The 12,131-nt window shown below is 46.0% G+C and overlaps 1 protein-coding gene across 1 annotated transcript in view; it reads right to left on the bottom strand.

Annotated features, from left to right (window-relative positions):
- The window catches only part of als2a (alsin Rho guanine nucleotide exchange factor ALS2 a), an 88,281-nt gene that overhangs the window by 26,256 nt on the left and 49,894 nt on the right, over positions 1-12,131 (bottom strand). Inside the window, exons 17-25 of the mRNA XM_036959503.1 lie at positions 10,491-10,558; positions 9,503-9,569; positions 8,600-8,772; positions 8,080-8,145; positions 7,860-7,958; positions 5,337-5,501; positions 4,072-4,183; positions 3,608-3,685; positions 275-411 (exon numbers count right to left, since the gene is read on the bottom strand). Coding sequence (XP_036815398.1) covers positions 275-411; positions 3,608-3,685; positions 4,072-4,183; positions 5,337-5,501; positions 7,860-7,958; positions 8,080-8,145; positions 8,600-8,772; positions 9,503-9,569; positions 10,491-10,558 — 965 coding nt within the window. The remainder of the gene's footprint in view (positions 1-274; positions 412-3,607; positions 3,686-4,071; positions 4,184-5,336; positions 5,502-7,859; positions 7,959-8,079; positions 8,146-8,599; positions 8,773-9,502; positions 9,570-10,490; positions 10,559-12,131) is intronic.

A 12,131-nucleotide genomic window follows, 5' to 3' on the forward strand; every position in this document is an offset into this window, starting at 1 on the left:
GGCAGAGAGACACAGACAGACACAGGCAGAGAGACACAGACAGACAGACAGGCAGAGAGACACAGACAGACAGGCAGAGAGACACAGACAGACAGGCAGAGAGACACAGACAGACAGGCAGAGAGACACAGACAGACAGGCAGAGAGACACAGACAGACAGGCAGAGAGACACAAACAGACAGTCAGAGAGAGAGACGCGCAGGAAGAGATGAAAGCTCACACTTTACACCAAATTATATTAGATTTCTAGAGTATAAAGAAGACCATCCTTACAGCACCCTGGTTGATTGCTTCTTGTCAGGTTCATAGAGGTTAGGCTTCATGTAGGTTCCCGTGATCTTCAGCCCCGAGGTCCACTCTCCACTAAACAGACCCTCTATGGAGTCTCCATTGGACATGGACAGGTAACCCTGTGGACAGACGGCAACACAAGATGAGTGTTTAATGCAGTGTCTTCTGACAGAGGGCGTCAATTCTGACGACTAACGTCTCACGTAATTGGTCAGCTGCTCGAAAAGTGATCTAACGAGGCTAGTCAGTTAAGAACAAATTCTTATTTTCAATGACGGCCTAGGAACAGTGGGTTAACTGCCTTGTTCAGGGGCAGAACAACAGATTTGTACCTTGTCAGCTCAGGGATTTGAACCGTGGGTTAACTGGTCTAGGAACAGTGGGTTAACTGGTCTAGGAACAGTGGGTTAACTGGCCTAGGAACAGTGGGTTAACTGGTCTAGGAACAGTGGGTTAACTGGTCTAGGAACAGTGGGGTTAACTGGTCTAGGAACAGTGGGGTTAACTGGTCTAGGAACAGTGGGGTTAACTGGTCTAGGAACAGTGGGTTAACTGGTCTAGGAACCGTGGGTTAACTGGTCTAGGAACAGTGGGTTAACTGGTCTAGGAACAGTGGGTTAACTGGCCTAGGAACAGTGGGTTAACTGGTCTAGGAACAGTGGGTTAACTGGTCTAGGAACAGTGGGGTTAACTGGTCTAGGAACAGTGGGGTAACTGGTCTAGGAACAGTGGGTTAACTGGTCTAGGAACAGTGGGTTAACTGGTCTAGGAACAGTGGGTTAACTGGTCTAGGAACAGTGGGGTTAACTGGTCTAGGAACAGTGGGTTAACTGGTCTAGGAACAGTGGGTTAACTGGTCTAGGAACAGTGGGTTAACTGGTCTAGGAACAGTGGGTTAACTGGTCTAGGAACAGTGGGTTAACTGGTCTAGGAACAGTGGGTTAACTGGTCTAGGAACAGTGGGTTAACTGGTCTAGGAACAGTGGGTTAACTGGTCTAGGAACAGTGGGGTAACTGGTCTAGGAACAGTGGGTTAACTGGTCTAGGAACGGTGGGTTAACTGGTCTAGGAACAGTGGGGTTAACTGGTCTAGGAACAGTGGGGTAACTGGTCTAGGAACAGTGGGGTTAACTGGTCTAGGAACAGTGGGGTTAACTGGTCTAGGAACAGTGGGTTAACTGGTCTAGGAACAGTGGGTTAACTGGTCTAGGAACAGTGGGTTAACTGGTCTAGGAACAGTGGGTTAACTGGTCTAGGAACAGTGGGTTAACTGGTCTAGGAACAGTGGGGTTAACTGGCCTAGGAACAGTGGGGTTAACTGGTCTAGGAACAGTGGGTTAACTGGCCTAGGAACAGTGGGTTAACTGGTCTAGGAACAGTGGGTTAACTGGTCTAGGAACAGTGGGTTAACTGGTCTAGGAACAGTGGGTTAACTGGTCTAGGAACAGTGGGTTAACTGGTCTAGGAACAGTGGGTTAACTGGTCTAGGAACAGTGGGTTAACTGGTCTAGGAACGGTGGGGTTAACTGGTCTAGGAACAGTGGGTTAACTGGTCTAGGAACAGTGGGTTAACTGGTCTAGGAACAGTGGGTTAACTGGTCTAGGAACAGTGGGTTAACTGGTCTAGGAACAGTGGGTTAACTGGCCTAGGAACAGTGGGTTAACTGGCCTAGGAACAGTGGGGTTAACTGGTCTAGGAACAGTGGGTTAACTGGTCTAGGAACAGTGGGGTTAACTGGTCTAGGAACAGTGGGGTTAACTGGTCTAGGAACAGTGGGTTAACTGGTCTAGGAACAGTGGGGTTAACTGGTCTAGGAACGGTGGGTTAACTGGTCTAGGAACAGTGGGTTAACTGGTCTAGGAACAGTGGGTTAACTGGTCTAGGAACAGTGGGTTAACTGGTCTAGGAACAGTGGGTTAACTGGCCTAGGAACAGTGGGGTTAACTGGTCTAGGAACAGTGGGTTAACTGGTCTAGGAACAGTGGGTTAACTGGTCTAGGAACAGTGGGGTTAACTGGTCTAGGAACAGTGGGTTAACTGGTCTAGGAACAGTGGGTTAACTGGTCTAGGAACAGTGGGTTAACTGGCCTAGGAACAGTGGGTTAACTGGTCTAGGAACAGTGGGGTTAACTGGTCTAGGAACAGTGGGTTAACTGGCCTAGGAACAGTGGGTTAACTGGTCTAGGAACAGTGGGTTAACTGGTCTAGGAACAGTGGGTTAACTGGCCTAGGAACAGTGGGTTAACTGGTCTAGGAACAGTGGGTTAACTGGTCTAGGAACAGTGGGGTTAACTGGTCTAGGAACAGTGGGGTTAACTGGTCTAGGAACAGTGGGTTAACTGGTCTAGGAACCGTGGGTTAACTGGTCTAGGAACAGTGGGTTAACTGGTCTAGGAACAGTGGGTTAACTGGTCTAGGAACAGTGGGTTAACTGGCCTAGGAACAGTGGGTTAACTGGTCTAGGAACAGTGGGTTAACTGGTCTAGGAACAGTGGGGTTAACTGGTCTAGGAACAGTGGGGTTAACTGGTCTAGGAACAGTGGGTTAACTGGTCTAGGAACCGTGGGTTAACTGGTCTAGGAACAGTGGGTTAACTGGTCTAGGAACAGTGGGTTAACTGGTCTAGGAACAGTGGGTTAACTGGCCTAGGAACAGTGGGTTAACTGGTCTAGGAACAGTGGGTTAACTGGTCTAGGAACAGTGGGGTTAACTGGTCTAGGAACAGTGGGGTTAACTGGTCTAGGAACAGTGGGGTTAACTGGTCTAGGAACAGTGGGTTAACTGGTCTAGGAACCGTGGGTTAACTGGTCTAGGAACAGTGGGTTAACTGGTCTAGGAACAGTGGGTTAACTGGTCTAGGAACAGTGGGTTAACTGGTCTAGGAACAGTGGGTTAACTGGTCTAGGAACAGTGCGTTAACTGGTCTAGGAACAGTGGGTTAACTGGCCTAGGAACAGTGGGTTAACTGGCCTAGGAACAGTGGGTTAACTGGCCTAGGAACAGTGGGTTAACTGGCCTAGAAAAAGTGGGTTAACTGGCCTAGAAACAGTGGGTTAACTGGCCTAGGAACAGTGGGTTAACTGGCCTAGGAACAGTGGGTTAACTGGTCTAGGAACAGTGGGTTAACTGGTCTAGGAACAGTGGGTTAACTGGTCTAGGAACAGTGGGTTAACTGCCTTGTTCAGGGGGCAGAATGACAGATGTTTTACCTTGTCAGCTCAGGGATTCGAGCCACCAACCTTTCGGTTACTGGCCCAACACTCTAACCACTAGGCTTCCCTGCTGCCCCGCATCCCTCTCTATCTATACCTTACCTTGCCATTAGGGGTCCAGTCTTCTGAGAACTCTCCCTCAAAGGCTGTGTCATCATCAGATACTAGCAGACCAGTACCCTAACAGAGAAAATATTACATTCAACATTGAGATCAAGTTAGATAGGAAGGGTTGAGGGTAGCTGAAGAATGGGATTAAAAACGAACATATAACTCTGGTAAACTAGGTTGTGACAGTAAAATGTATATAGTATGTATAAACAGGAAGTAGAAGCCCAAGTGTTGTTGTTTATTAGTTTACTCCAATTAGAAGAGGGATGGTAGGGTTAGGGGACAATAATAAAGGAACATATATTTACAAATATATACAGTATATTTATATATATTTACCCGACCAAAATATATATGAGGGATCGGGAAATAATGCAGATAATTACATTGATAGAAATCACAATCTATTTGCAATATTAAAGCTGATCTACAGCCTAAAAGATTTAATGACTCACCACCATCTTGTTGTTGCTGAAGGTCCCTTCATAGTAAAGGCCAAACTGAGTGACTACCACACCACTGCCCTGTCGCTGGTCATCAGTCCACAGGCCCATGTACTTCTCTCCTCTGAAACAAGACAGACACATAGACTGGAGCAAAGCAGAGCAGCAACCACAGATCTGAGACCAGGCTATTCAACCACAGATCTGAGACCAGGCTATTCAACCACAGACCTGAGACCAGGCTATTCAACCACAGCCCTGAGACCAAGCTATTCAACCACAGATCTGAGAACAGGCTATTCAACCACAGATCTGAGACCAGGCTATTCAACCACAGATCTGAGACCAGGCTATTCAACCACAGACCTGAGACCAGGCTATTCAACCACAGCCCTGAGACCAAGCTATTCAACCACAGATCTGAGAACAGGCTATTCAACCACAGATCTGAGAACAGGCTATTCAACCACAGATCTGAGAACAGGCTATTCAACCACAGATCTGAGACCAGTCTATTCAACCACAGAACTGAGAACTTTTCAACTACAGCTGTAAGTTTGTATCAACAGATCTGAGACCAGGCTATTCAACCACAGATTAACGTTTTCATCAACCACAGACCAGGCTATTCAACCACAGACCTGAGACCAGGCTATTCAACCACAGACCAGGCTATTCATCCACAGATCTGAGAACAGGCTATTCAACCACAGATCTGAGACCAGTCTATTCAACCACAGAACTGAGAACTTTTCAACTACAGCTGTACGTTTTTATCAACAGATCTGAGACCAGGCTATTCAACCACAGATTAATGTTTTCATCAACCACAGACCAGACTATTCAACCACAGATCTGAGACCAGGCTATTCAACCACAGATCTGAGACCAGGCTATTCAACCACAGATCTGAGACCAGGCTATTCAACCACAGATCTGAGACCAAGCTATTCAACCACAGATCTGAGACCAGGCTATTCAACCACAGATGAACGTTTTCATCAACCACAGACCAGTCTATTCAACCACAGATCTGAGACCAGGCTATTCAACCACAGATCTGAGACCAGGCTATTCAACCACAGATCTGAGACCAGGCTATTCAACCACAGAACTGAGAACTTTTCAACTACAGCTGTACGTTTGTATCAACAGATCTGAGACCAGGCTAAGAAACCACAGATTAACGTTTTCATCAACAGATCTGAGACCAGGCTAAGAAACCACAGATGTACGTTTTCGATGACAAATCAAGTCAATCAAGGGCTGTACTATACCTAGTGATGTCATCAAACACTCCATATCCCATCTTCTTGTCTTGAAGCCACTGGCCAACGAACACACTGGAAGAAGAGCCAAGCAGCTTCCCAGAGCTCAGCATCCCATGGCCCTGACGGATGTTCTCATGGAAGGATCCCTCATACACCTGACCTGTAGCATACCTGGAGAGAACTACAATCATACACCTGACCTGTAGCATACCTGGAGAGAACTACAATCATTCACCTGACCTGTAACATACCTGGAGAGAACTACAATCATACTTGGAGAGAACTACAATCATACACCTGACCTGTAGCATACCTGGAGAGAACTACAATCATACACCTGACCTGTAGCATACCTGGAGAGAACTACAATCATACTCCTGACCTGTAGCATACCTGGAGAGAACTACAATCATACCTGGAGAGAACTACAATCATTCATTCACCTGTAACATACCTGGAGAGAACTACAATCATACCTGGAGAGAACTACAATCATACACCTGACCTGTAGCATACCTGGAGAGAACTACAATCATACCTGGAGAGAACTACAATCATTCACCTGTAACATACCTGGAGAGAACTACAATCATACCTGGAGAGAACTACAATCATACACCTGACCTGTAGCATACCTGGAGAGAACTACAATCATACCTGGAGAGAACTACAATCATTCACCTGTAACATACCTGGAGAGAACTACAATCATACCTGGAGAGAACTACAATCATACACCTGACCTGTAGCATACCTGGAGAGAACTACAATCATTCACCTGACCTGTAACATACCTGGAGAGAACTACAATCATACCTGGAGAGAACTACAATCATACACCTGACCTGTAGCATACCTGGAGAGAACTACAATCATACTCCTGACCTGTAACATACCTGGAGCGAACTACAATCATACACCTGACCTGTAGCATACCTGGAGAGAACTACAATCATACCTGGAGAGAACTACAATCATACACCTGTAGCATACCTGGAGAGAACTACAATCATACACCTGACCTGTAGCATACCTGGAGAGAACTACAATCATACACCTGTAGCATACCTGGAGAGAACTACAATCATACACCTGACCTGTAGCATACCTGGAAAGAACTACAATCATTCACCTGTAGCATACCTGGAGAGAACTACAATCATACACCTGACCTGTAGCATACCTGGAAAGAACTATAATCATACACCTGACCTGTAGCATACCTGGAGAGAACTACAATCATACACCTGTAGCATACCTGGAGAGAACTACAATCATACACCTGACCTGTAGCATACCTGGAAAGAATTACAATCATTCACCTGTAGCATGCCTGGAGAGAACTACAATCATACACCTGACCTGTAGCATACCTGGAAAGAACTACAATCATTCACCTGTAGCATACCTGGAGAGAACTACAATCAATCATACACCTGACCTGTAACATACCTGGAGAGAACTACAATCATACCTGGAGAGAACTACAATCATACCTGGAGAGTACTACAATCATACCTGGAGAGAGCTACAATCATACCTCGAGAGAACTACAATCATACCTTGAGAGAACTACAATCATTCACCTGTAGCATACCTGGAGAGAACTACAATCATACTCCTGACCTGTAGCATACCTGGAGAGAACTATAATCATACCTGGAGAGAACTACAATCATTCACCTGTAACATACCTGGAGAGAACTACAATCATTCACCTGTAACATACCTGGAGAGAACTACAATCATCCACCTGACCTGAACACAGTAACTCCCTTACTGTAGTATATACAGGTGAACACAGTAACTCCCTTACTGTAGTATATACAGGTGAACACAGTAACTCCCTTACTGTAGTATATACAGGTGAACACAGTAACTCCCTTACTGTAGTATATACAGGTGAACACAGTAACTCCCTTACTGTAGTATATACAGGTGAACACAGTAACTCCCTTACTGTAGTATATACAGGTGAACACAGTAACTCCCTTACTGTAGTATATACAGGTGAACACAGTAACTCCCTTACTGTAGTATATACAGATGAACACAGTAACTCCCTTACTGTAGTATATACAGGTGAACACAGTAACTCCCTTACTGTAGTATATACAGGTGAACACAGTAACTCCCTTACTGTAGTATATACAGGTGAACACAGTAATCCCTTACTGTAGTATATACAGGTGAACACAGTAACTCCCTTACTGTAGTATATACAGGTGAACACAGTAACTCCCTTACTGTAGTATATTCAGGTGAACACAGTAACTCCCTTACTGTAGTATATACAGGTGAACACAGTAACTCCCTTACTGTAGTATATACAGGTGAACACAGTAATCCCTTACTGTAGTATATACAGGTGAACACAGTAACTCCCTTACTGTAGTATATACAGGTGAACACAGTAACTCCCTTACTGTAGTATATACAGGTGAACACAGTAATCCCTTACTGTAGTATATACAGGTGAACACAGTAACCCCCTTACTGTAGTATATACAGGTGAACACAGTAACTCACCTGTATGTCCCAAAGCCATGCATCTTCCCATCTTTCCAGTGGCCCTGGTAACGATCACTATTGTTGAGGATCTTGTTTGGCATTATACAGTCTCCATAGCTACAGGCACAAGAGACAAAAACACAGTGGTTACAACATCTGCATGTTGACCATGCCTCTCACACTGCCTGGTTTAACCACTGTGAACTCTGAACTCTGCATTAATCGGGCTAACACTGACCCGTCCTCCAGTCCTTGTTTAAAGGTCCCCGTGAACTTTCTGCCATCTGGCCATTTCATGATCCCTCTGTTCGAAAAAGAAGAAGACAATCTGTCAACACAAACAAAACAAAAAAAGTGTACTTTGGCCTTATTATACAATAGTGCAGAATTGTATGTTAAGGATAGACCTACTAGAAAGTGTAAATAATCTAGCTAATACAAACGACTGGTCTTAGAACACCTTCAGTTCCCTGTTTTCTGTAAAGTGTTCTGTAAAGTTATCTGTAAAGTTCTCTGTAAAGTTCTCTGTAAAGTTCTCTGTAAAGTTCTCTGTAAAGTTCAACGTAAAGTTTCCTGTAAAGTTATATGTAAAGTTTCCTGTAAAGGTCGTTGTAAAGTTATATGTAAAGTTATATGTAAAGTTATACGTAAAGTTCTCTGTAAAGTTCTCTGTAAAGTTCTCTGTGAAGTTATACGTAAAGTTCTCTGTAAAGTTCTCTGTAAAGTTCTCTGCAAACCCGTCCCTCCTTTAGACTCACTTGCCGTGGGGTTTGCCAGACAGCCAGCGGCCTGAGTAGGAGGCATCCTTCAGACGTAGGTCTTTGTAGAAGATGTAGGAGGCGGTACGAGAGACAGCGGGGACCCCAGGACCGCTCCCCTCTCCGGTCAACACCGCCTCCACGGCCTGGTTAATAGCCCTCAGCCACTTAGCCTAGAGGGACAGAGGGAAACAGTGGGATAACACGTCAACCTTAAGAGTCAAAGACAGCTGTGGTTAGTCTGATGTGGATATCCTGGGAGAGTTGGGATTATGAGGTGTGTCAACCAGACTGAGAGCTGTACCTTCTCCTGAGGAGAGGATGCTATCAGAGTTGGGATTATGAGGTGTGTCAACCAGACACTACACTGAGAGTTGTACCTTCTCCTGAGGAAAGGATGCTATCAGAGTTGGGATTATGAGGTGTGTCAACCAGACACTAGACTGAGAGCTGTACCTTCTCCTGAGGAGAGGATGCTATCAGAGTTGGGATTATGAGGTGTGTCAACCAGACACTAGACTGAGAGCTGTACCTTCTCCTGAGTTGAGGATGCTATCAGAATTGGGATTATGAGGTGTGTCAACCAGACACTACACTGAGAGTTGTACCTTCTCCTGAGGAAAGGATGCAATCAGAGTTGGGATTATGAGGTGTGTCAACCAGACACTACACTGAGAGCTGTACCTTCTCCTGAGGAGAGGATGCTATCAGAGTTGGGATTATGAGGTGTGTCAACCAGACACTAGACTGAGAGCTGTACCTTCTCCTGAGCTGAGGATGCTATCAGAGTTGGGATTATGAGGTGTGTCAACCAGACAGAGCTGTACCTTCTCCTGAGGAGAGGATGCTATCAGAGTTGGGATTATGAGGTGTGTCAACCAGACACTAGACTGAGAGCTGTACCTTCTCCTGAGCTGAGGATGCTATCAGAGTGAAGCTCTCCTCTGGAGTTGTCACCTTAATTCCATACCTGGGGGCAGAAGAAGACAACATTAAATAGAACAGTAGGAGATTTAAAAACAAGCTTTCTAGGGGTGTTGGTCGGATTCGCGTTTATCGTCAAAGGAATGAGCATTTCACCGAGGCCTGTACTCTGGAGCGGGATCGATTTGGAGGTGGAGGGTCCGTCATGGTCTGGGGGAGTGTGTCACAGCATCATCGGACTGAGCCTGTTGTCATTGCAGGCAATCTCAACGCTGTGCGTTACAGGGAAGACATCCTCCTCCCTCATGTGGTACCCTTCCTGCAGGCTCATCCTGACATGACCCTCCAGCATGACAATGCCACCAGCCATACTGCTCGTTCTGTGCGTGATTTCTTGCATGTCAGGAATGTCAGTGTTCTGCCATGGCCAGTGACGAGCCCGGATCTCAATCCCATTGAGCACGTTTGGGACCTGTTGGATCGGAGGGTGAGGGCTAGGGCCATTCCCCCCAGAAATGTCCGGGAACTTGCAGGTGCCTTGGTGGAACAGTGGGGTAACATCTCACAGCAAGAACCGGCAAATCTGGTGCAGTCCATGAGGAGGAGATGCACTGCAGTACTTAATGCAGCTGGTGGCCACACCAGATACTGACTGTTAGTTTAGATTTTGACCCCCCCCCCCTTTTGTTCAGGGACACATTCAATTTCTGTTAGTCACATGTTTGTGTAAGTTGTTCAGTTTATGTCTCAGTTGTTGAATCTTGTTATGTTCATACAAATATTTACACATGTTAAGTCTGCTGAATATAAACTCAGTTGACAGTGAAAGGACGTTTATTTTTTAGCTGAGTTTACATTAGTTATTGATTAGTCTGGTGTTACCAGACCTCAACCCCATACTCTCCCTTGCTAGAACAGGCTAGTCAGTTATTGGTTGACAGAAGGATAGCAGGTAGACTAAACTTACAGGTTTCTGCTGGCAGTGATGGGTTCCACCCAGAGAGTGGCCAGGGAGTAGACATGATGAGATGAGAACTGAAGGGAGACAGAACAGTGATGTCAGTGATTGGTTCCACCCAGAGAGTAGCCAGGGAGTAGACATGATGAGATGAGAACTGAAGGGAGACAGAACAGTGATGTCAGTGATTGGTTCCACCCAGAGAGTGGCCAGGGAGTAGACATGATGAGATGAGAACTGAAGGGAGACAGAACAGTGATGTCAGTGATTGGTTCCACCCAGAGAGTAGCCAGGGAGTAGACATGATGAGATGAGAACTGAAGGGAGACAGAACAGTGATGTCAGTGATGGGTTCCACCCAGAGAGTGGCCAGGGAGTAGACATGATGAGATGAGAACTGAAGGGAGACAGAACAGTGATGTCAGTGATTGGTTCCACCCAGAGAGTAGCCAGGGAGTAGACATGATGAGATGAGAACTGAAGGGAGACAGAACAGTGATGTCAGTGATGGGTTCCACCCAGAGAGTGGCCAGGGAGTAGACATGATGAGATGAGAACTGAAGGGAGACAGAACAGTGATGTCAGTGATTGGTTCCACCCAGAGAGTAGCCAGGGAGTAGACATGATGAGATGAGAACTGAAGGGAGACAGAACAGTGATGAACAAGCAGAACAAGCAGAACAAGTAGAACAAGTAGAACAAGCAGAACAAGCAGAATTCAAGCAGAAGTCAAGCAGAACAAGCAGAAGTCAAGCAGAACAAGCAGAAGTCAAGCAGAAGTGAAGCAGAACAAGCAGAAGTCAAGCAGAAGTCAAGCAGAACAAGCAGAAGTCAAGCAGAAGTGAAGCAGAACAAGCAGAAGTCAAGCAGAAGTCAAGCAGAACAAGCAGAAGTCAAGCAGAAGTCAAGCAGAACAAGCATAAGTCAAGCAGAACAAGCAGAATTCCACGTGTTACAGGATGACTTGCCTCTGGTAACACAAAACTACACTGAGTGCACAAAACATTAGGAACACCTTCATAATATTGAGTTGCACCCCCTTTTCCCCCCTTTTGCCCTCAGAACATCCTCAATTCGTCGGGGACATGGACTCTACAAGGTGTCTACAGCGTTCCACAGGGATGCTGGTCCATGTTGACTCTACAAGGTGTCCAAAGCGTTCCACAGGGATGCTGGTCCATGTTGACTCTACAAGGTGTAGAAAGCGTTCCACAGGGATGCTGGTCCATGTTGACTCTACAAGGTGTCTACAGCGTTCCACAGGGATGCTGGTCCATGTTGACTCTACAAGGTGTTGGAAAGCGTTCCACAGGGATGCTGGCCCATGTTGACTCTACAAGGTGTTGAAAGCGTTCCACAGGGATGCTGGTCCATGTTGACTCTACAAGGTGTTGAAAGCGTTCCACAGGGATGCTGGTCCATGTTGACTCTACAAGGTGTTGAACGACCTCCACAGGGATGCTGGTCCATGTTGACTCTACAAGGTGTTGAAAACGTTCCACAGGGATGCTGGTCCATGTTGACTCTACAAGGTGTTGAAAGCGTTCCACAGGGATGCTGGTCCATGTTGACTCTACAAGGTGTCTAAAGCGTTCCACAGGGATGCTGGTCCATGTTGACTCTACAAGGTGTCTAAAGCGTTCCACAGGG

This window comes from Oncorhynchus mykiss, chromosome 22 (assembly GCF_013265735.2).
Source record: "Oncorhynchus mykiss isolate Arlee chromosome 22, USDA_OmykA_1.1, whole genome shotgun sequence".
NCBI lineage: Eukaryota > Metazoa > Chordata > Actinopteri > Salmoniformes > Salmonidae > Oncorhynchus > Oncorhynchus mykiss.